At 45.4% G+C, this 25,272-nt stretch overlaps 1 protein-coding gene across 1 annotated transcript in view; it reads left to right on the forward strand.

The window, feature by feature from the left end:
• LOC139552707 (phosphatase and actin regulator 3-like) overlaps nucleotides 1–23,601 on the forward strand; it is a 150,365-nt gene extending 126,764 nt beyond the window's left edge. The window contains exons 9-12 of the mRNA XM_071364716.1: nucleotides 13,760–13,815; nucleotides 20,346–20,548; nucleotides 20,655–20,731; nucleotides 21,830–23,601. Coding sequence (XP_071220817.1) covers nucleotides 13,760–13,815; nucleotides 20,346–20,548; nucleotides 20,655–20,731; nucleotides 21,830–21,845 — 352 coding nt within the window. The 3' untranslated portion in view covers nucleotides 21,846–23,601. The remainder of the gene's footprint in view (nucleotides 1–13,759; nucleotides 13,816–20,345; nucleotides 20,549–20,654; nucleotides 20,732–21,829) is intronic.
• The last annotated feature ends 1,671 nt before the right edge of the window (nucleotides 23,602–25,272 follow it).

The following is a 25,272-nucleotide window of genomic DNA, read 5'->3' on the forward strand; positions in this document are numbered from 1 at the left end:
GTACAACACGGGGACAGACTAATGGTACAACACGGGAACAGACTAATGGTACAACACGGGAACAGACTAATGGTACAACACGGTAATCAACTAATGGTACAACACGGGAACAGACTAATGGTACAACACGGGAACAGACTAATGGTACAACACGGGAACAGACTAATGGTACAACACGGGAACAGACTAGTTGTACAACACGGGAACAGACTAGTTGTTCAACACGGTAACAGACTAGTTGTACAACACGGTAACAGACTAATGGTGCAACACGGGAACAGACTAATGGTACAACACGGTAACAGACTAATGGTACAACACGGGAACAGACTAATGGTAACCACGGGAACAGACTAATGGTACAACACGGGAACAGACTAATGGTACAACACGGGAACAGACTAATGGTACAACACGGTAACAGACTAATGGTACAACACGGGAACAGACTAATGGTACAACACGGGAACAGACTAATGGTACAACACGGGAACAGACTAATGGGACAACACGGGAACAGACTAATGGTTCAACACGGTAACAGACTAATGGTACAACACGGTAACAGACTAATGGTACAACACGGGAACAGACTAATGGTACAACACGGTAACAGACTAATGGTACACCACGGTAACAGACTAATGGTACACCACGGTAACAGACTAATGGTACAACACGGGAACAGACTAATGGTACAACACGGGAACAGACTAATGGTACAACACGGGGACAGACGAATGGTACAACACGGGGACAGACTAATGGTACAACACGGGAACAGACTAATGGTACAACACGGGAACAGACTAATGGTACAACACGGTAATCAACTAATGGTACAACACGGGAACAGACTAATGGTACAACACGGGAACAGACTAATGGTACAACACGGGAACAGACTAATGGTACAACACGGGAACAGACTAGTTGTACAACACGGGAACAGACTAGTTGTTCAACACGGTAACAGACTAGTTGTACAACACGGTAACAGACTAATGGTGCAACACGGGAACAGACTAATGGTACAACACGGTAACAGACTAATGGTACAACACGGGAACAGACTAATGGTACAACACGGGAACAGACTAATGGTACAACACGGGAACAGACTAATGGTACAACACGGGAACAGACTAATGGTACAACACGGTAACAGACTAATGGTACAACACGGTAACAGACTAATGGTACAACACGGGAACAGACTAATGGTACAACACGGTAACAGACTAATGGTACAACACGGGAACAGACTAATGGTACAACACGGGAACAGACTAATGGTACAACACGGGGACAGACTAATGGTACAACACGGGGACAGACTAATGGTACAACACGGGAACAGACTAATGGTACAACACGGGAACAGACTAATGGTACAACACGGGAACAGACTAATGGTACAACACGGGAACAGACTAATGGTACAACACGGGGACAGACTAATGGTACAACACAGGGACAGACTAATGGTACAACACGGGAACAGACTAATGGTACAACACGGGAACAGACTAATGGTACAACACGGGAACAGACTAATGGTACAACACGGGAACAGACTAATGGTACAACACGGGAACAGACTAATGGTACAACACGGGAACAGACTAATGGTACAACACGGGAACAGACTAGTGGTACAACACGGGAACAGACTAATGGTACAACACGGGAACAGACTAATGGTGCAACACGGGAACAGACTAATGGTGCAACACGGTAACAGACTAATGGTGCAACACGGTAACAGTCTAATGGTGCAACACGGTAACAGTCTAATGGTACAACACGGTATCAGACTAATGGTACAACACGGTAACAGACTAATGGTACAACACGGGAACAGACTAATGGTACAACACGGGAACAGCCTAATGGTACAACACGGGAACAGACTAATGGTACAACACGGGAACAGACTAATGGTACAACACTGGAACAGACTAATGGTACAACACGGGAACAGACTAATGGTACAACACGGGAACAGACTAATGGTACAACACGGGAACAGACTATTGGTACAACACGGGAACAGACTAATGGTACAACACGGGAACAGACTAATGGTACAACACGGGAACAGACTAATGGTACAACACGGGAACAGACTAATGGTACAACACGGGAACAGACTAATGGTACAACACGGGAACAGACTAATGGTACAACACGGGAACAGACTAATGGTACAACACGGTAACAGACTAATGGTACAACACGGGAACAGACTAGTTGTACAACACGGGAACAGACTAGTTGTTCAACACGGTAACAGACTAGTTGTACAACACGGTAACAGACTAATGGTGCAACACGGGAACAGACTAATGGTACAACACGGTAACAGACTAATGGTACAACACGGGAACAGACTAATGGTACAACACGGGAACAGACTAATGGTACAACACGGGAACAGACTAATGGTACAACACGGGAACAGACTAATGGTACAACACGGTAACAGACTAATGGTACAACACGGTAACAGACTAATGGTACAACACGGGAACAGACTAATGGTACAACACGGTAACAGACTAATGGTACACCACGGTAACAGACTAATGGTACACCACGGTAACAGACTAATGGTACAACACGGGAACAGACTAATGGTACAACACGGGAACAGACTAATGGTACAACACGGGGACAGACTAATGGTACAACACGGGGACAGACTAATGGTACAACACGGGAACAGACTAATGGTACAACACGGGAACAGACTAATGGTACAACACGGGAACAGACTAATGGTACAACACGGTAACAGACTAATGGTACAACACGGGAACAGACTAATGGTACAACACGGGAACAGACTAATGGTACAACACGGGAACATACTAATGGTACAACACGGGAACAGACTAATGGTACAACACGGGAACAGACTAATGGTACAACACGGGAACAGACTAATGGTACAACACGGGAACAGACTAATGGTACAACACGGGAACAGACTAATGGTACAACACGGGAACAGACTAATGGTACAACACGGGCACAGACTAATGGTGCAACACGGGAACAGACTAATGGTGCAACACGGTAACAGACTAATGGTGCAACACGGTAACAGTCTAATGGTGCAACACGGTAACAGTCTAATGGTACAACACGGTATCAGACTAATGGTACAACACGGTAACAGACTAATGGTACAACACGGGAACAGACTAATGGTACAACACGGGAACAGCCTAATGGTACAACACGGGAACAGACTAATGGTACAACACGGGAACAGACTAATGGTACAACACGGGAACAGACTAATGGTACAACACGGGAACAGACTAATGGTACAACACGGGAACAGACTAATGGTACAACACGGGAACAGACTAATGGTACAACACGGTAACAGACTAATGGTACAACACGGGAACAGACTCATGGTACAACACGGGAACAGACTAATGGTACAACACGGGAACAGATATTTAATTTGTTTTAGTGTGAAGTGTACTGTGATGATTTATGTGGTCAGTTGTAGTTGAAGACTCATTGAGATGTGATCGCCTTTATGTTTGTGTGGTAAAAGAGTTTGATATTTTGATTGTATGATTGAGACTGGGTTTACGCTACACTTCATGAATGGACAAACATTGCGTGACTGAGGTCACTTGAGTTCCCTGAACTCCTTTACCGGGCTGGACTCTTTTAGGCCCGAGGTACAGGATATTTCCGGAGGAACCAGAGCTCGTTGTTTGTTATATTATTATGTGTGTGATCATTTATGTTGGTAATACAACCCACGCAAAATAATAAAGGTGTTTTTGAAGTTATTACCAATGTTTTAAGGGTTTATGAAAAATGTATGTCCATCCCGACTTTTACATGAGTCCTTTGTATCGGTGTAGACTTGACGGAGGAGACGGGACTCAAAAAGGAGAAACCCAGATGTTCTCTGGTAGCCTGGAACCCCTGTCAAAACCGTTACTGTGTGTGTGTGTGTGTGTGTGTGTGTGTGTGTGTGTGTGTGTGTGTGTGTGTGTGTGTGGAGATGCAGTCAGCGCAGCGTGCCACACTCGTCTGGTTCAAAATCACCTGGGGAAAAATATTTAACAGCATTAAACTGACATGATAAATGTCATGCGTCCTCGTCATCACCTGGGAAATGTCAGTATTTTGTGTCTTCTATGTTGTTAGAGCATCCGTATGGCCAGGGATCCGTACAGTTCAGTGTATTGTAGAGTACAGCAAAACTCAGTTGGTTTTGAAGACGAGACGAGGGGAGAAGTGAAGGGAATCCTGGTGTGCTATATTTAGCTCTGTAGTTGTCGGCTCAGCTGAAATACTGCGGCACACAGCCCTAATCAATGTCTCCTCTATGTCACAGCACCGCTGCTCTCCTCCCCTCGCTGAAAAGGAAGGAGGGGGGTGGGAGAAGGAGGCAGGTAGGCAGGGTGGTAGATTGTATTTTCTCCCTGATTGACTCTCCCATTCCTGTTTTGTTGTGGAATCTTGCTGTTACCGCAGTGATCTACATCTCTACCCTCAGTAATACCAGAGGTATCCTCTCCTCTGGCTGTGTCTCAGTAATACCAGAGGTATCCTCTCCTCTGGCTGTGTCTCAGTAATACCAGAGGTATCCTCTCCTCTGGCTGTGTCTCAGTAATACCAGAGGTATCCTATAGCCACCGGACTATTTACACTTTGACTCGGTACCGGTACCCCCTGTATATAGCCTTGTTATTTTATTGTGTTACTTTTTATTTATTTTTTACTTTCGTTTTTTTAGTTAATATTTCTTAAATCTATTTCGTGAAATGCATTGTGTTTTGTTTTTTTGGGGGGGGGGGTCGAGGTGAGGAGGGGGATTTTTTTTGAGGTACTGTTTTCAAAAGAAGATTAATATTGCCATCGATGAAATGCAATTGTGTTCATTGTCCACGGGTTATTCCTGCCCATACCATAACCCCACCTCCACCATGGGGTACTCCGCTCGCCCACACAATGCCATACCCGGTACAGTTGGAAACCAAATTTATCCGTGCAGATTACACTTCTCCAGCGTGCCAGTGGCCATCGAAGGTGAGCATTTGCCCATTGAAGTTGGTCACGACGCCAAACTGCTGTCAGGTTAAGACCCTGGTGAGGATGACGAGCATGCAGATGAGCTTCCCTGAGAGGGATTCTGACAGTTTGTACAGAAATTCTTTGGTTGTTCAAACCCACAGTTTCATCAGCTGTCCGGGTGGCTGGTCTCAGATGATCCCGCAGTTGAATAAGCCGAATGTGGAGGTCCTGGGTTGCCATGGTTACACGTGGTCTGCGGTTGTTTGGACGTACTGTCAACTTCTCTAAAATGACGTTGGAGGCGGCTTTTGGTTGAGAAATTAACATAAAATTCTCTGGCAACAGCTCTGGTGGATATTCCTCATAACTCCCTCATAACTTGAGGCATCTGTGGCATTGTGTGACTAAACTTCACATTTTAGTGGCCTTTTATTGTCCCCAGCACAAGGTGCAATGATCTTTTATTTCAACTAATAAAACATGGAACCAACATGTTGCATTTATATTTTGTTCAGTGTGTATATTTATCTATAACTACAAAAATACTTTCCCTGGAGAAAATGTGGTATGGTTGCTAGCTTGTTTTAAAGTATTTATGGTTGTGAAATAAGTTATTGTAATGGTAGTGACTGGTTATAGTAGTGGTAGTGATTGGTTATAGTAGTGGTAGTGACTGGTTATAGTAGTGGTAGTGACTGGTTATAGTAGTGGTAGTGACTGGTTATAGTAGTGGTAGTGACTGGTTATAGTAGTGGTAGTGACTGGTTATAGTGGTGGTAGTGACTGGTTATAGTAGTGGTAGTGACTGGTTGTGGTAGTGACTGGTTATAGTAGTGGTAGTGACTGGTTATAGTAGTGGTAGTGTCTGGTTATAGTAGTGGTAGTGACTGGTTATAGTAGTGGTAGTGACTGGTTGTGGTAGTGACTGGTTATAGTAGTGGTAGTGACTGGTTATAGTAGTGGTAGTGTCTGGTTATAGTAGTGGTAGTGACTGGTTATAGTAGTGGTAGTGACTGGTTATAGTAGTGGTAGTGACTGGTTATAGTAGTGGTAGTGACTGGTTATAGTAGTGGTAGTGACTGGTTATAGTAGTGGTAGTGACTGGTTATAGTAGTGGTAGTGACTGGTTATAGTAGTGGTAGTGACTGGGTATAGTAGTGGTAGTGACTGGTTATAGTAGTGGTAGTGACTGGTTATAGTAGTGGTAGTGACTGGTTATAGTAGTGGTAGTGACTGGTTATAGTAGTGGTAGTGACTGGTTATAGTAGGGGTAGTGACTGGTTATAGTTATAGTAGTGGTAGTAACTGGTTATAGTAGTGGTAGTAACTGGTTATAGTAGTGGTAGTGACTGGTTATAGTAGTGGTAGTGACTGGTTATAGTAGTGGTAGTGACTGGTTATAGTAGTGGTAGTGACTGGTTATAGTAGTGGTAGTGACTGGTTATAGTAGTGGTAGTGACTGGTTATAGTAGTGGTAGTGACTGGTTATAGTAGTGGTAGTGACTGGGTATAGTAGTGGTAGTGACTGGTTATAGTAGTGGTAGTGACTGGTTATAGTAGTGGTAGTGACTGGTTATAGTAGTGGTAGTGACTGGTTATAGTAGTGGTAGTGACTGGTTATAGTAGGGGTAGTGACTGGTTATAGTTATAGTAGTGGTAGTAACTGGTTATAGTAGTGGTAGTGACTGGTTATAGTAGTGGTAGTGACTGGTTATAGTAGTGGTAGTGACTGGTTATAGTAGTGGTAGTGACTGGTTATAGTGGTGGTAGTGACTGGTTATAGTAGTGGCAGTGACTGGTTATAGTAGTGGTAGTGACTGGGTATAGTAGTGGTAGTGACTGGTTATAGTAGTGGTAGTGACTGGTTATAGTAGTGGTAGTGACTGGTTATAGTAGTGGTAGTGACTGGTTATAGTGGTGGTAGTGACTGGTTATAGTAGTGGTAGTGACTGGTTATAGTAGTGGTAGTGACTGGTTATAGTAGTGGTAGTGACTGGTTATAGTAGTGGTAGTGACTGGTTATAGTTATAGTAGTGACTGGTTATAGTAGTGGTAGTGACTGGTTATATTAGTGGTAGTGACTGGTTATAGTTATAGTAGTGGTAGTAACTGGTTATAGTAGTGGTAGTGACTGGTTATAGTTATAGTAGTGGTAGTAACTGGTTATAGTAGTGGTAGTGACTGGTTATAGTAGTGGTAGTGACTGGTTATAGTAATGGTAGTGTCTACAGTAGTAATGGTAGTGACTGGTTATAGTAGTGGTAGTGACTGGTTATAGTAGTGGTAGTTACTGGTTATAGTAGTGGTAGTGACTGGTTATAGTAGTGGTAGTGACTGGTTATAGTAATGGTAGTGTGTACAGTAGTAATGGTAGTGACTGGTTGTGACTGGTTATAGTAGTGGTAGTGTCTGGTTATAGTAGTGGTAGTAACTGGTTATAGTAATGGTAGTGTCTACAGTAGTAATGGTAGTGACTGGTTATAGTAGTGGTAGTGACTGGTTATAGTAGTGGTAGTGACTGGTTATAGTAGTGGTAGTGACTGGTTATAGTAGTGGTAGTGACTGGTTATAGTTATAGTAGTGGTAGTAACTGGTTATAGTAGTGGTAGTGACTGGTTATAGTTATAGTAGTGGTAGTGACTGGTTATAGTAGTGGTAGTGACTGGTTATAGTAGTGGTAGTGACTAGTTATAGTTGTGGTAGTGACTACAGTAGTAATGGTAGTAACTGGTTATAGTAGTGGTATCAGATGTTATTGGTCACATGGTTAGCAGATATTATTGGTCACATGGTTAGCAGATGTTAATGTGAGTGTAGTGAAATGCTTATGCTTCTAGTTCCGACAGTGCAGTAATATCTAACAAGTAATATCTAACAATTCCACAACTAAACCTAATATCTAACAATTCCACAACAAAACCTAATATCTAACAATTCCACAACAAAACCTAATATCTAACAAAACCCAATACACACACAATCTAGTAATGGAATGGGATAAGAATATATAAAATAAATGGATGAGCAGTGACAGGCTGCTAAGATGCAATAGATAGTATAGAATAGATAGTGATGGAAGCGGGGTGAACAGGCAGTGGCTCGGGTGGTTATTGTCCTTGATTATCTTTTAGGCCTTCCTGTCACATCGGCTGTTGTAGGTGTCCTGGAGGGCAGGTAGTTTGCCCCTGGTGATGCGTTGTGCAGACTGCACCACCCTCTGGAGAGACCTGCAGTTGTGGGCGGTGCAGTTGCACTACCAGGCGGTGATACAGCCCAACAGGATGCTATCGATTGTGCACCTTTAAAAGTTCGTTAGGGTTTTCGGTGACAAACCACATTTTTTCAGCCTCCTGAGGTTGAAGAGGCGCTGTTGTGCCTTTTTCACCACACTGTCTGTGTGCTTTCCCACTTGGTGATGAACACAGCATAATCATCTACTGTAATTGTTGCCTCAATTATGTGCACAACAACCCACAAATAGCAAATAAATGATCCGTCTGCCTGTTGTACTTAGTACAAATAAATAAATCAAATAAATTATCCGTCTGCCTGTTGTACTTAGTACAAATAAATAAATCAAATAAATGATCCGTCTGCCTGTTGTACTTAGTACAAATAAATAAATCAAATAAATGATCCGTCTGCCTGTTGTACTTAGTATTTTTATTCAAGGGGTGTGCATTATTTAGGAATCGCATCTGCAGCTTTGTGTAGCAATAGAATGATATAAAATATGAACCTATCGGCTTTATAAACTACATTTAGGAAGTCCGATTTGATGATAGTAGAAGGGAAATCAATCCTCAGTTAGAGTAGCATGGTTTTGTCTTGGTTCAGGAGAGGAGAGGCTGCCTGCTAGTGATGTGCAGTTCGTTGAACGATTCGTTATTTTATAAACTCTTTTTATTGACTCAATATTCATGAGTCGTTTATCAGAGTGACTCGTTCATTGTAGTCCTTCGTTTGACCTGCTAGTGCTGTGTGGAGTGGCCACAATGAGTCCTACAGCAGGATTAATACACAGCTCAGTGGTTCCAGAGACTTACTCTGACTTTCTGTCATACGCACCTAGGAAAATACATCATCACTACTGGTCTCTACTGGTCACTACTGGTCCATACGCACCTAGGAAAATAGATCATCACTACTGGTCACTACTGGTCACTGATGGTCACTACTGGTCACTACTGGTCTCTACTGGTCAAAATACGCACCTAGGAAAATACATCATGAGCGTAGGAAAAAAAAGACAAGTTTAGAGCTAATCATTGATCGCATGGTGCAAGAATGGATGCAATTAATTGATTATTGAATGGTTTGATGGACACTTCTTTGTAGAACCAAAACATAGGCTACACACAGCCTTTTCTCCACAAACTCGAGAACTCGAGAACGAATCGTTTGGTGGGCTGCGTTCGCGAACGACGTGCGTATCACCCTCGCCGCATTCCGTCAAGATGTCGTTTCAAATGAATCAAGAAATAACCTCGTTCCGCTAGCGCAACCCCTCGCCAACAGCCAATCAAATTGCAGGGCGCCAAATACAAAACAATACAATACAACGCAATACAATACAATACAATACAACAATACAAGTATTAGGCACCATTTTAAAGATAAAATTCTCGTTAATCCAGCCACAGTGTCTGATCTCAAAAATGCTTTACAGCGAAAAGCTCCACAAATGATTATGTTAGGTCACCACCAAGTCACAGATAAACCCAGCCATTTTTTCAGCCAAAGAGAGGAGTCACAAAAAGCACAAATAGAGATAAAATTAATCACTAACCTTTGATGATCTTCATCAGATGACAGTCATAGGACTTCATGTTACACAATACATGTATGTTTTGTTCGGTAAAGTTCATATTTATATCCAAAAATCTCATTTTACATTGGCGTGTTAGATTCAGTAGTTCCAAAACATGCAGTGATATTGCAGAAAGCCACATGAATTCACAGAAATACTCATAATAAATGTTGATGAAAATACAGCTATTATACATGAAACTTTAGATACACTTCTCCTTAATGCAACCGCTGTGTCAGATTCCAAAAAAACTTTACGTAAAAAGCATAATCTGAGAACGGCGCTCAGAGCCCAAACCAGCCAGAGAAATATCCGCCATGTTGGGTAGTCAACATTATTCATATTATTCATATATAAATATTCACTTACCTTTGATGATCTTCATCAGAATGCACTCCCAGGAATCGCAGTTCCACAATAAATGGTTGTTTTGTTCGATAACGTCCATCATTTATGTTCATTTATGTCCAATAGCTTATTTTGTTATGGTGTTTGGTAAACAATCCAAAAGCGCGATCTGGTCGATTCGGATGAAACGTTCAAAAAGTTATATTACATGTCGAAGAAACTTGTCAAACTAAGTATAGAATCAATCTTTAGGATGTTTTTATCATAAAAGTTCAATACTGTTCCAACCGGAGAATTCCATTGTCTGTAGAATTGCCCTGGAACGAGAGCAACCTGAATGCGCGCGACTGAGAACGAGGCTGTAGGCAGACCCCTTAGTCAAACAGCTCTCATCCGGCCCCCCTTCACATGAGCAGCCTGAAATCACGTTCTAAAGATGGTTGACATCTAGTGGAAGCCTTAGGAAGTGCAAAATTAACCCATATCCCACTGTGTATTTGATAGGGGTGAGTTCAAAAACTACAAACCTCAGATTTCCCACTTCCTGTTTGGATTTTTTCTCAGGTTTTTGCCTGCCATATGAGTTCTGTTATACTCACAGACATCATTCAAACAGTTTTAGAAACTTCAGAGTGTTTTCTATCCAATAATAATAATAATATGCATATATTAGCATCTGGGACAGAGTAGGAGGCAGTTCACTCTGGGCACGCTATTCATCCAAAAGTGAAAATGCTGCCCCCTATCCCAAACAAGTTTTAAAGCACGCGTTTACAAGTCTCAGTAACAAATGCCAGCTCCAATAACCCCCCTATGGTGAACGTAATGTGAAGGAGAGGCTTGTAGAATTAAGACTGTTACCAGTTTTTAGTGGGGGTCCTGCGTGCTCATGGCTTAAATGACTCAGATGAACGAAATGTGTCGAAATATTTGTTATTTTGGCTGAACGATTTGAAAAGATCCAAGTCAGTAGAAAGAGACAAACTTCCCATCACTACATTCCTGCCTGCTGAATCTCTGGCTGCAGCATTTTAAGGCGTGAACCTTTTGAGTCGTAGGTGGGAATTTCCTATCTACGTAGAAACGCCCATCCCTCCTTGCTGTGATGCTGCTGTGCTGTAGTAAAAAGGTTCTTGCTATACGAGATCCTTGGGACTGTAGCAAAAGCAAGAGCTCTCCAGCACCACGGTACATTTATTTAACCTTTATTTAACTAGGCAAGCCAGTTAAGAACAAATTCTTATTTACAATGACGGCCTACCCCGGACCAGTGATAGGAAAAGTACCCAGTTGTTATACTTGAGTAAAAGTAAAGATACTTTAATAGAAAATGACTAAAGTAAAAGTTAAAGTCACCCAGTAAAATACTACTTGAGTAAAAGTCTAAAATTATTTGGTTTTGAATATACTTAAGTATCAACAGTAAATTTAATTCCTAAAATGTACTCAAATGTAAAAGTATAAATAATTTCAAGTTCCTTGTATTAATCAGAACACTCCAACACTTAGACATCATTACAGATAGCCAGGGGCACACTCCAACACTTAGACATCATTACAGATAGCCAGGGGCACACGCCAACACTTAGACATCATTACAGATAGCCAGGGGAACACTCCAACACTTAGACATCATTACAGATAGCCAGGGGCACACTCCAGCACTTAGACATCATTACAGATAGCCAGGGGCACACTCCAACACTTAGACATCATTACAGATAGCCAGGGGCACACTCCAACACTTAGACATCATTTACAGATAGCCAGGGACACACTCCAACACTCAGACATCATTACAGATAGCCAGGGGCACACTCCAACACTCAGACATCATTACAGATAGCCAGGGGAACACTCCAACACTTAGACATCATTACAGATAGCCAGGGGAACACTCCAACACTCAGACATTATTTACAGATAGCCAGGGGCACACTCCAACACTTAGACACCATTACAGATAGCCAGGGGCACACTCCAACACCTAGACATCATTACAGATAGCCAGGGGAACACTCCAACACTCAGACATTATTTACAGATAGCCAGGGGCACACTCCAACACTTAGACACCATTACAGATAGCCAGGGGCACACTCCAACACCTAGACATCATTACAGATAGCCAGGGGCACACTCCAACACTTAGACATCATTACAGATAGCCGGGGGAACACTCCAACACTCAGACATCATTTACAGATAGCCAGGGGAACACTCCAACACTTAGACATCATTACAGATAGCCAGGGACACACTCCAACACTCAGACATCATTTACAGACAGCCAGGGGAACACTCCAACACTTAGACATCATTACAGATAGCCAGGGGAACACTCCAACACTTAGACATCATTACAGATAGCCGGGGGAACACTCCAACACTCAGACATCATTTACAGATAGCCAGGGGAACACTCCAACACTTAGACATCATTACAGATAGCCAGGGGCACACGCCAACACTTAGACATCATTACAGATAGCCAGGGGCACAGTCCAACACTTAGACATCATTTACAGATAGCCAGGGGCACAGTCCAACACTTAGACATCATTTACAAACGAAGCATTTGTGTTTAATGAATCCGCCAGATCAGGTAGTAGGGATGACCAGGAATGTTCTCTTGATAAATGCGTGAATTGGACATTTTTTCTCTCCTGCTAAGCATTCAAAATGTGATGAGTACTTTTGGATTTCAGGAAAACTGTATGGAGTTAAACGTACATTATTTTCTTTAGAAATGTAATGTAAAAGTTGTCAAAAATATATAAATAGTAAAGTACAGATACAAAAAAATAACTACTTAAATAGTACTTTAGTCCACTGCATCGGACAGCACGGCGTCAGTAGCCAGACAGAATAGTTAGAGAGGAGAGAGCCGAGCACTCCGCATTCTGTTACAGACACTAACTGAGCTCAGTCCTTCATCTACCTGTACAGCATGGGTGTCAAACTCATTCCACGGAGGGCCTAGTGTCTGCAGGTTTTTGGTTTTTCCTTTCAATAAAGCCCTAGACAACCAGGTGTGGGGAGTTCCTAACTAATTAGTGATGTTAATTCATCAATCAAGTACAAGGGAGGAGCGAAAACCCGCAGACACTCGGCCCCCCGTGGAATAAGTTTGACACCTGTGCCAGGATCATACAGATTTATCATTTTACTTTCCAGTCGCGCTCAAACTATCCTTCACTGTTTTATCTTCCACTTGGGAAATATCTATTGAAGGGAAAAGAACGCTCTAAAACTGGACAAATATTCTGCAATCGTGACTTTGTGTTTGTAACGTGATAAAACGCGGCTTGCCTTCTACCCCGCTGTGGAGGCGCTCTCGGGTCAGTCACAGAAGAGGGTTTCTAGGCTCCAGATGGTAACTAGGAAGATCATGGAGCGGTTCTGCACGCCGACTCAGACATCTTGACCTCTGCTGCTGCTAGTAGAGACTGTCAGTCTGTCTGTCAGAGACTGTGACCTGACTAGAGGACCGGGGGGGGGGGACAACATCATGGTTCAGAACGTGATTCTAGTGTTTTTCCGCAGGCGGCTGAGCCAGAGACCCGCGGTAGAGGAGCTGGAGAGTCGGAACATCCTCAAACGTGAGTATTGGATCATGATACATAGTTTATAAGAGATTAAAACAAGAGGATATAACAAATATGATCCTTTATAACGGATCATAGTTTATTATCCGTTTTAATAAGTGTAACTGTCCCACTGTCTGTATCGACTCTCCAGATGAGCCGGGTGGGCTTCGGCGCAACATGATTAAATGTCTAAATGACTTCAGTGCACTAGCGGTTCTGTGGGGGTGGGGGGGGGGCCAGTGCCCCTGTGACAACAATTTTGGACCCCCTTGTGGCCCCCCTAAATGTGGAGTATGAAATAATTTTTACATAACAAATTTTTGCTATCGTTCTTTTTTTACATCCGTTGTTAGACAGTGGCAACAATGATGATTATGAACATGGTCTTTTGCCTGCTAATGCCTGCAATGCAGTGGAGAAAACAATATGACAACAATAACGTCTAATGTAACTGGCCCCTCTAACAGTACAACTGGGCCCTCTGACAGTACAACTGGCCCCTCTAACAGTACAACTGGGCCCTCTGACAGTACAACTGGCCCCTCTAACAGTACAACTGGCCCCTCTAACAGTACAACTGGCCCCTCTAACAGTACAACTGGGCCCCTCTAACAGTACAACTGGCCCCTCTAACAGTACAACTGGCCCCTCTGACAGTACAACCGGTCCCTCTAACAGTACAACTGGCCCCTCTAACAGTACAATCGGCCCCTCTAACAGTACAACTGGGCCCCTCTGACAGTACAACTGGCCCCTCTAACAGTACAACTGGCCCCTCTAACAGTACAACTGGCCCCTCTAACAGTACAACTGGCCCCTCTAACAGTACAACTGGCCCCTCTAACAGTACAACTGGCCCCTCTAACAGTACAACTGGCCCCTCTAACAGTACAATTGGCCCCTCTAACAGTACAACCGGCCCCTCTAACAGTACAACTGGCCCCTCTAACAGTACAACTGGCACCTCTAACAGTACAACTGGCCCCTCTAACAGTACAACTGGCCCCTCTAACAGTACAACTGGCCCCTCTAACAGTACAACTGGCCCCTCTAACAGTACAACTGGCCCCTCTAACAGTACAACTGGCCCCTCTAACAGTACAACTGGGCCCTCTAACAGTACAACTGGGCCCTCTAACAGTACAACTGGCCCCTCTAACAGTACAACTGGCCCCTCTGACAGTACAACTGGCCCCTCTAACAGTACAACTGGCCCCTCTAACAGTACAACTGGCCCCTCTAACAGTACAACTGGCCCCTCTAACAGTACAACTGGCCCCTCTGACAGTACAACTGGCCCCTCTAACAGTACAACTGGCCCCTCTAACAGTACAACTGTCCCCTCTAACAGTACAACTGGGCCCTCTGACAGTACAACTGGCCCCTCTAACAGTACAACTGGCCCCTCTAACAGTACAACTGGCCCCTCTAACAGTACAACTGGGCCCCTCTAACAGTACAACTGGCCCCTCTAACAGTACAACTGGCCCCTCTGACAGTACAACTGGCCCCTCTGACAGTACAACTGGCCCCTCTAACAGTACAACTGGCCCCTCTAACAGTACAACTGGCCCCTCTAACAGTACAACTGGCCCCTCTAACAGTACAACCGGCCTCTCTAACAGTACAACCGGCCCCTCTAACAGTACAACTGGCCCCTCTAACAGTACAACTGGCACCTCTGACAGTACAACTGGCCCCTCTAACAGTACAACTGGCCCCTCTAACAGTACAACTGGCCCCTCTAACAGTACAATCGGCCCCTCTAACAGTACAACTGGGCCCCTCTGACAGTACAACTGGCCCCTCTGACAGTACAACTGGCCCCTCTAACAGTACAACCGGCCCCTCTAACAGTACAACCGGCCCCTCTAACAGTACAACTGGCCCCTCTAACAGTACAACTGGCCCCTCTAACAGTACAACTGGCCCCTCTAACAGTACAACTGGCCCCTCTAACAGTACAACTGGCACCTCTGACAGTACAACTGGCCCCTCTAACAGTACAACTGGCCCCTCTAACAGTACAACTGGCCCCTCTAACAGTACAATCGCCCCCTCTAACAGTACAACTGGGCCCCTCTGACAGTACAACTGGCCCCTCTAACAGTACAACCGGCCCCTCTAACAGTACAACTGGCCCCTCTAACAGTACAACTGGCCCCTCTAACAGTACAACTGGCCCCTCTAACAGTACAACTGGCCCCTCTAACAGTACAACTGGCCCCTCTAACAGTACAACTGGCCCCTCTAACAGTACAACTGGCCCCTCTAACAGTACAACTGGCCCCTCTAACGGTACAACCGGCCCCTCTAACGGTACAACTGGCCCCTCTAACAGTACAACTGGCCCCTCTAACAGTACAACTGGCCCCTCTAACAGTACAACTGGCCCCTCTAACAGTACAACCGGCCCCTCTAACAGTACAACTGGCCCCTCTAACAGTACAACTGGCCCCTCTAACAGTACAACTGGCCCCTCTAACAGTACAACTGGCCCCTCTAACAGTACAACCGGCCCCTCTAACAGTACAACCGGCCCCTCTAACAGTACAACTGGCCCCTCTAGCAGTACAACTGGCCCCTTTAACAGTACAACTGGCCCCTCTAACAGTACAACTGGCCCCTCTAACAGTACAACTGGCCCCTCTAACAGTACAACTGGCCCCTCTAACAGTACAACCGGCCCCTCTAACAGTACAACTGGCCCCTCTGACAGTACAACTGGCCCCTCTAACAGTACAACTGGCCCCTCTAACAGTACAACTGGCCCCTCTAACAGTACAATCGCCCCCTCTAACAGTACAACTGGGCCCCTCTGACAGTACAACCGGCCCCTCTAACAGTACAACCGGCCCCTCTAACAGTACAACTGGCCCCTCTAACAGTACAACTGGCCCCTCTAACAGTACAACTGGCCCCTCTAACAGTACAACTGGCCCCTCTAACAGTACAACTGGCCCCTCTAACAGTACAACTGGCCCCTCTAACAGTACAACTGGCCCCTCTAACGGTACAACTGGCCCCTCTAACGGTACAACCGGCCCCTCTAACGGTACAACCGGCCCCTCTAACGGTACAACTGGCCCCTCTAACAGTACAACTGGCCCCTCTAACAGTACAACTGGCCCCTCTAACAGTACAACTGGCCCCTCTAACAGTACAACCGGCCCCTCTAACAGTACAACTGGCCCCTCTAACAGTACAACTGGCCCCTCTAACAGTACAACTGGCCCCTCTAACAGTACAACTGGCCCCTCTAACAGTACAACCGGCCCCTCTAACAGTACAACTGGCCCCTCTAGCAGTACAACTGGCCCCTTTAACAGTACAACTGGCCCCTCTAACAGTACAACTGGCCCCTCTAACAGTACAACTGGCCCCTCTAACAGTACAACTGGCCCCTCTAACAGTACAACCGGCCCCTCTAACAGTACAACTGGCCCCTCTAACAGTACAACTGGCCCCTCTAACAGTACAACTGGGCCCTCTAACAGTACAACTGGCCCCTCTAACAGTACAACTGGCCCCTCTAACAGTACAACTGGCCCCTCTGACAGTACAACTGGCCCCTCTAACAGTACAACTGGCCCCTCTAACAGTACAACTGGCCCCTCTAACAGTACAACTGGCCCCTCTAACAGTACAACTGTCCCCTCTAACAGTACAACTGGCCCCTCTAACAGTACAACTGGCCCCTCTAACAGTACAACTGGCCCCTCTAACAGTACAACTGGCCCCTCTAACAGTACAACTGGCCCCCTCTAACAGTACAACTGGCCCCTCTAACAGTATAACTGGCCCCTCTAACAGTACAACTGGGCCCCTCTAACAGTACAACTGGGCCCCTCTAACAGTACAACTGGCCCCTCTAACAGTACAACTGGCCCCTCTAACAGTACAACTGGCCCCTCTAACAGTACAACTGGCCCCTCTAACAGTACAACTGGCCCCTCTAACAGTACAACTGGCCCCTCTAACAGTATAACTGGCCCCTCTAACAGTACAACTGGCCCCTCTAACAGTACAACTGGCCCCTCTAACAGTACAACTGGCCCCAGCTTGGGCCCCCCGGTTGAAATGGTCTAGAACCGCCACTGCTTCAGATCCGGGTTCGATCCCGGGCTGTGTCGCAGCCGGCCGCGACCGTGAAGCGGGGTACAATTGGCCCAGCGTCGTTCGGGTTAGGGGAGGGTTTGGCCGGCGGGATGTCCTTGTCCCATCGTGCTCTAGCGACTCCTGTGGCGGGCCGGGGGCAGTGCACGCTGACCAGGTCACCAGGTGTACGGTGTCTCCTCTGACACATTGGTGCGGCTGGCTTCCGGGTTAAGCGAGCGCTGTGTCAAGAAGCAGTGCGGCTTGACAGGGTTGTGTTTCGGAGGACGCATGGCTCTTGACCTTTGCCTCTCCCGAGTCTGTGCGGGAGGTGCAGTGATGGGACAAGACTGTAACTACCAATTGGAAATCACGAAATTGGGGAGAAAAAGGGTGTAAAATATACAGAACCAGTCAAAAGTTTGAACACTCCTCCTCATTCCAGGGTCTTTCTTTATCTTTACTACATTCTACATTGTAGAATAATGAAGGCATCTACACTAACTCTAACCCTACTATCTAATAAATATAGGCTAAATCTAACTCTAACCCTACTATCTAATAAATATAGGCTAAATCTAACTCTAACCCTACTGTCTAATAAATATAGGCTAAATCCTATCTCTAACCCTACTGTCTAATACATATAGGCTAAATCCTATCTCTAACTCTACTGTCTAATAAATATAGGCTAAATCTAACTCTAACCCTACTGTTTAATAAATATAGGCTAAATCCTATCTCTAACCCTACTGTCTAATACATATAGGCTAAATCCTATCTCTAACCCTACTGTCTAATAAATATAGGCTAAATCTAACTCTAACTCTACTGTCTAATAAATATAGGCTAAATCCTATCTCTAACCGTACTGTCTAATAAATATAGGCTAAATCCTATCTCTAACCCTACTGTCTAATAAATATAGGCTAAATCTAACTCTAACCCTCGTCAGGTCAATGTCAGGGTCCAGTCGTCAGGTCAATGTCAGGGTCTAGTCGTCAGGTCAATGTCAGGGTCTAGTCGTCAGGTCAATGTCAGGGTCTAGTCGTCAGGTCAATGTCAGGGTCTAGTCGTCAGGTCAATGTCAGGGTCTAGTCGTCAGGTCAATGTCAGGGTCTAGTCGTCAGGTCAATGTCAGGGTCCAATCGTCAGGTCAATGTCAGGGTCTAGTCGTCAGGTCAATGTCAGGGTCCAGTCGTCAGGTCAATGTCAGGGTCCAGTCGTCAGGTCAATGTCAGGGTCCAGTCGTCAGGTCAATGGCAGCGGTCAGACAGTGCGGATGATCATAACTACATCACCATGGCAACAAGATGGAATGCACAGGTCTATGTGTAGACTATCCTACTTCCCTCTCTCCTCCCTCCATCTCTCTCCTCTCTCCATCTCTCTCCTTCTCTCTCCTCCCTCCATCTCTCTCCTTCTCTCTCCTCCCTCCATCTCTCTCCTCTCTCCTTCTCTCTCCATCTCTCCTCCCTCCATCTCTCTCCATCTCTCTCCTCTCTCCTTCTCTCTCCCCCGCCTTCTCTCTCTTCCCTCCAGCTCTCTTCTCCCTCTCTCTCTTCTCCATCTCTCTCTACCACCTCTCTCCTCCCTCCATCTCTCTTCTCCATCTCTCTCTCTCTTCTCCATCTCTCTCCACCACCTCTCTCTCTTCTCCATCGCTCTCCTCCATCTCTACAGCTCTCTCCTCCCTTCATCTCTCTCCTCCCTCCATCTCTCTCCTCCCTCCATCTCTCCTCCATCTATCTCCTCCATCTTCCTCCTCCCTCCATCTATCTCCTCCATCTTCCTCCTCTCTCCATCTATCGCCATCTTCTTTCTCTCTCCATCTCTCTCCTCCCTTCATCTCTCTCCTCCCTCCACCGCTCTCCTCCCTCCACCGCTCTCCTCCCTCCACCGCTCTCCTCCCTCCATCTCTCTCCTCCATCTCTCCATCTCTCTCCTCCCTTCATCTCTCTCCTCCCTCCATCTCTCTCCTCCATCTCTCCATCTCTCTCCTCCCTTCATCTCTCTCCTCCCTCCACCGCTCTCCTCCCTCCACCGCTCTCCTCCCTCCACCGCTCTCCTCCCTCCATATTTCTCCTGCCTCCACCGCTCTCCTCCCTCCATCTCTCTCCTCCCTCCACCGCTCTCCTCCCTCCACCGCTCTCCTCCCTCCATCTCTCTCCTCCCTCCACCGCTCTCCTCCCTCCATCTCTCCATCTCTCTCCTCACTACATCTCTCTCCTCCCTCCATATTTCTCCTCCCTCTATCTGTGTTCTCCCTCCATCTCTCTCCCTCCTCCATCTCTGTCCTCCCTTCATCTCTTCCCCATCTCTCTCCTCCCTCCATCTCTCTCCTCCCTCCATCTCTCTCCTCCATCTCCCCATCTCTCTCCTCCCTCCATCTCTCTCCTCCTGTACTGTGTGTTTCTGACCTGTTGTTCTTCCTGTTTCAACTCCAGAGAGGAACGACCAGTCAGAGCAGGAGGAGAGGAGAGAGATCAAACAGAGACTCAACAGGAAGTTGAACCAGCGTCCTACAGTAGATGAGTTAAGAGACAGGAAGATACTGATTCGTTTCAGTGACTATGTAGAGGTGGCCAAGGCTCAGGACTACGACCGCAGAGCAGACAAACCCTGGACCAGGCTGTCTGCTTCAGACAAGGTCAGCTCAACTCGGACAGACACACACACACAGCTGAGCTCCTGTTTTTACCTCTACCACCTGTTGATGTTGTTGTTGACATGGTTGTTGTTGTTGTGTTCTCCAGGCAGCAATAAGGAAGGAGCTGAATGAGTTCAAGAGTAACGAGATGGAGGTTCACAATTCCAGCAAGCACCTGACAAGGTATGTGAGGGTGGTTGTGTGTGTGTGTGTGTGATTTTGGTTTTACTATCCTAGACTGTTCAGGGTCTGGCCTGCTCCCCTCTACTCTACAGAGGGAGTTAGTCTGAGCCCTCCCCTCCCCTGCTGTCGCTACACCCCCTTACTATCTGACACAGTTATAAAATCCTGGATTGCTTCTCCACAGAGGAACATTACCTAACTATTCTATTCAGTTTCTGTCCAGCACTCAGCGGACAGAGCACCATTCGTACATTCAGTTATTAATTGATCACCTTCCGTCCATTCAGTTATTAATTGATCACCTTCCGTCCATTCAGTTATTAATAGATCGCCTTCCGTCCATTCAGTTATTAATAGATCACCTTCTGTCCATTCAGTTATTAATTGATCACCTTCCGCCCGTTCAGTTATTAATAGATCACCTTCTGTCCATTCAGTTATTAATAGATCGCCTTCCGTCCATTCAGTTATTAATAGATCACCTTCCGTCCATTCAGTTATTAATTGATCACCTTCCGCCCGTTCAGTTATTAATAGATCACCTTCTGTCCATTCAGTTATTAATTGATCACCTTCCGCCCGTTCAGTTATTAATAGATCACCTTCCGTCCGTTCAGTTATTAATAGATCACCTTCCGCCCGTTCAGTTATTAATAGATCGCCTTCCGTCCATTCAGTTATTAATAGATCGCCTTCCGTCCATTCAGTTATTAATTGATCGCCTTCCGTCCATTCAGTTATTAATTGATCACCTTCCGCCCGTTCAGTTATTAATAGATCACCTTCCGTCCATTCAGTTATTAATAGATCACCTTCCGCCCGTTCAGTTATTAATAGATCGCCTTCCGCCCATTCAGTTATTAATGGATCGCCTTCCGCCCATTCAGTTATTAATAGATCACCTTCCATCCGTTCAGTTATTAATAGATCACCTTCTCTCTCTCTCTCTCTCTCTCTCTCTCTCTCTCTCTCTCTCTCTCTCTCTCTCTCTCTCTCTCTCTCTCTCTCTCTCTCTCTCTCTCTCTCTCTCTCTCTCTCTCTCTCTCTCTCTCTCTCTCTCTCTCTCTCTCTCTCTCTCTCTCTCTCTCCTGTTTCTAGGTTCCATCGGCCGTAATGTAGTGGTGGTTTCTTCTGCAGAAGCTGGGTGGTCCAATTATCAGTGAAGACCATGTGACAGTGTTCCCAGGCCCCTACCCACGGCCCCAGACTGTCCTGTCTTGATATGTGGGCTAGTTCCCGGATGTTCGACCTACAGATATCTGTCTGTCTTTGTGCCAACTTGGAGGCTGTCTGTCTCTCTGTGTGTCACCATGGAGGCTATGTCTCTAGAGCTGGCGCCCAGGAAAGATCACAGGAAACATCAGACTGATATTCTCTTAAAGGAGCTATCAAAACGTCTCTGGTCGCTTTCTCCTAGACGTCAACCAATGAGAAAAAGATTAATGAAAAAGATGACAGCACTTGTTAGTTCACAAGTTGTTTCTCTCGATTCACTCCATACCAGCAGTCTAAAATAATCAGAAAACTATTGCCATGCAACAAATGTTGCTAAGAATTTATCTTGGTGTGGTGAAGGTACATCCCTGAGACTGCTGCTGTGGAATAAACTGAAATAAATAACGTTGATTGTGAGTGCTGGGGGTCTGGTTTCATAGTGGAGTTGGATCCTTGGATCAGCCACAGGAGGAACTACGAGGAGCCTCCAACCTGAGGCAACCAGCCTGATCGCCGCATTCACCCTTCTATTTCACTTCACGCACCAATCTCGCATTCCTCCTCGGTTTGAGCCTATAACGAGAGGCAGTATTCAAAACGTACTTATCAGCGATTGCATCACCCTCAACCAATCACTGTTTCTGAGAGGAATCTGATTGGATCAGCCATTTTCTGGTGTATTCCAAACACATTTTGGATAAAGACTAGACGGATAAGTGCAGTTAAACAGAATGGTGAAGGCAGCGATCAGGCTGGTTCCTCCATGCTACCTCCTCCAACCTGCTCAGAGGAAACAGCACATCTCCTTCAGAGGACCATCTGAACATTTTCCTCGACACTTGTTAGAGGACGGAGGAGACACCTTGTTTCCTCTGTTAGAGGACGGAGGAGACACCTTGTTTCTACATGTTAGAGGACGGAGGAGACACCTTGTTTCCTCGGTTAGAGGACAGAGGAGACACCTTGTTTCTACATGTTAGAGGACGGAGGAGACACCTTGTTTCCTCGGTTAGAGGACGGAGGAGACACCTTGGAATGCGTGCCAAATGGCACCTTATTCCTTATTTTATAACAGACTCTTTGAAAGCTGAAAGAACGATGGCAGAGGAAGAATGTGGTGCATGTGACCAACGAACCCTTTCCTCTCCTCTTCAGAAACGCTAGTAGAAGGCTGCTAAATTCTACAAATTCTCCCCAAATTCTGAGGTATTCCAGAAAATTCCAGTTGGAGGGTTTCAGGATTTTATGTTTAATTTATTCCCTCCTGATTCCAGGAATCTCTAACCAGGATTTCTGGAAAACCTGGTGGGACCCTAAACGCTCGTCTCCCCTCCAGCACCCAGGCATCTTTCTCTATGGGCTGACAGTGTTATTATTATTCATGTTGTTGGTGACCATGTCTGTCTAAAGCAGGGGTATCAAGCTCATTCCACGGTGGGTCGAGTGTCTGCAGCTTTTTGGTTTTTCCTTTCAATTAAGACCTAAATAGTGACCTTAATTCATCAATCAAGTACAAGGGTGGAGAGATATCCTTCAGAGACACAGCCACCCGTGGAATGAGTTTAACACGTGGTCTAAAGCACCTTTGTAAGCACTATTTATCGTCTGCACAATACAAGTTGTGACTTTTTAAGAACTGCTGTTGTTGTTGTGTCTTTAATAAGGTGGTTGGTTGGCGGGTCTTTAATAAGGTGGTTGGTTGGAGGGGTCTTTAATAAGGTGGTTGGTTGGAGGGTCTTTAATAAGGTGGTTGGTTGGAGGGTCTTTAATAAGGTGGTTGGTTGGAGGGTCTTTAATAAGGTGGTTGGTTGGAGGGGTCTTTAATAAGGTGGTTGGTTGGAGGGGTCTTTAATAAGGTGGTTGGTTGGAGGGGTCTTTAATAAGGTGGTTGGTTAGAGGGTCTTTAATAAGGTGGTTGGTTAGAGGGTCTTTAATAAGGTGGTTGGTTGGAGGGTCTTTAATAAGGTGGTTGGTTGGAGGGTCTTTAATAAGGTGGTTGGTTGGAGGGTCTTTAATAAGGTGATTGGTTAGAGGGGTCTTTAATAAGGGGTTGGTTGGAGGGTCTTTAATAAGGTGGTTGGTTGGAGGGTCTTTAATAAGGTGGTTGGTTAGAGGGGACATTAATAAGGTGGTTGGTTGGAGGGGTCTTTAATAAGGTGGTTAGAGGGGTCTTTAATAAGGTGGTTGGTTAGAGGGTCTTTAATAAGGGGGTTGGTTGGAGGGTCTTTAATAAGGTGGTTGGTTGGAGGGTCTTTAATAAGGTGGTTGGTTGGAGGGTCTTTAATAAGGTGGTTGGTTGGAGGGTCTTTAATAAGGTGGTTGGTTAGAGGGTCTTTAATAAGGTGGTTGGTTAGAGGGTCTTTAATAAGGTGGTTAGAGTGGTCTTTAATGAGGTGGTTGGTTAGAGGGTCTTTAATAAGGTGGTTGGTTGGAGGGTCTTTAATAAGGTGGTTGGTTGGAGGGTCTTTAATAAGGTGGTTGGTTGGAGGGTCTTTAATAAGGTGGTTAGAGTGGTCTTTAATAAGGTGGTTGGTTGGAGGGGTCTTTAATAAGGTGGTTCGTTGGAGGGTCTTTAATAAGGTGGTTGGTTAGAGGGGTCTTTAATAAGGTGGTTGGTTGGAGGGGTCTTTAATAAGGTGGTTGGTTAGAGGGTCTTTAATAAGGTGGTTGGTTAGAGGGTCTTTAATAAGGTGGTTGGTTGGAGGGTCTTTAATAAGGTGGTTGGTTGGAGGGTCTTTAATAAGGTGGTTGGTTGGAGGGGTCTTTAATAAGGTGGTTGGTTGGAGGGGTCTTTAATAAGGTGGTTGGTTAGAGGGTCTTTAATAAGGTGGTTGGTTAGAGGGTCTTTAATAAGGTGGTTGGTTGGAGGGTCTTTAATAAGGTGGTTGGTTGGAGGGTCTTTAATAAGGTGGTTGGTTGGAGGGTCTTTAATAAGGTGATTGGTTAGAGGGGTCTTTAATAAGGGGTTGGTTGGAGGGTCTTTAATAAGGTGGTTGGTTGGAGGGTCTTTAATAAGGTGGTTGGTTAGAGGGGACATTAATAAGGTGGTTGGTTGGAGGGGTCTTTAATAAGGTGGTTAGAGGGGTCTTTAATAAGGTGGTTGGTTAGAGGGTCTTTAATAAGGGGGTTGGTTGGAGGGTCTTTAATAAGGTGGTTGGTTGGAGGGTCTTTAATAAGGTGGTTGGTTGGAGGGTCTTTAATAAGGTGGTTGGTTGGAGGGTCTTTAATAAGGTGGTTGGTTAGAGGGTCTTTAATAAGGTGGTTGGTTAGAGGGTCTTTAATAAGGTGGTTAGAGTGGTCTTTAATGAGGTGGTTGGTTAGAGGGT

The sequence above is a fragment of the Salvelinus alpinus genome, chromosome 2, assembly GCF_045679555.1.
Source record: "Salvelinus alpinus chromosome 2, SLU_Salpinus.1, whole genome shotgun sequence".
NCBI classification, from domain to species: domain Eukaryota; kingdom Metazoa; phylum Chordata; class Actinopteri; order Salmoniformes; family Salmonidae; genus Salvelinus; species Salvelinus alpinus.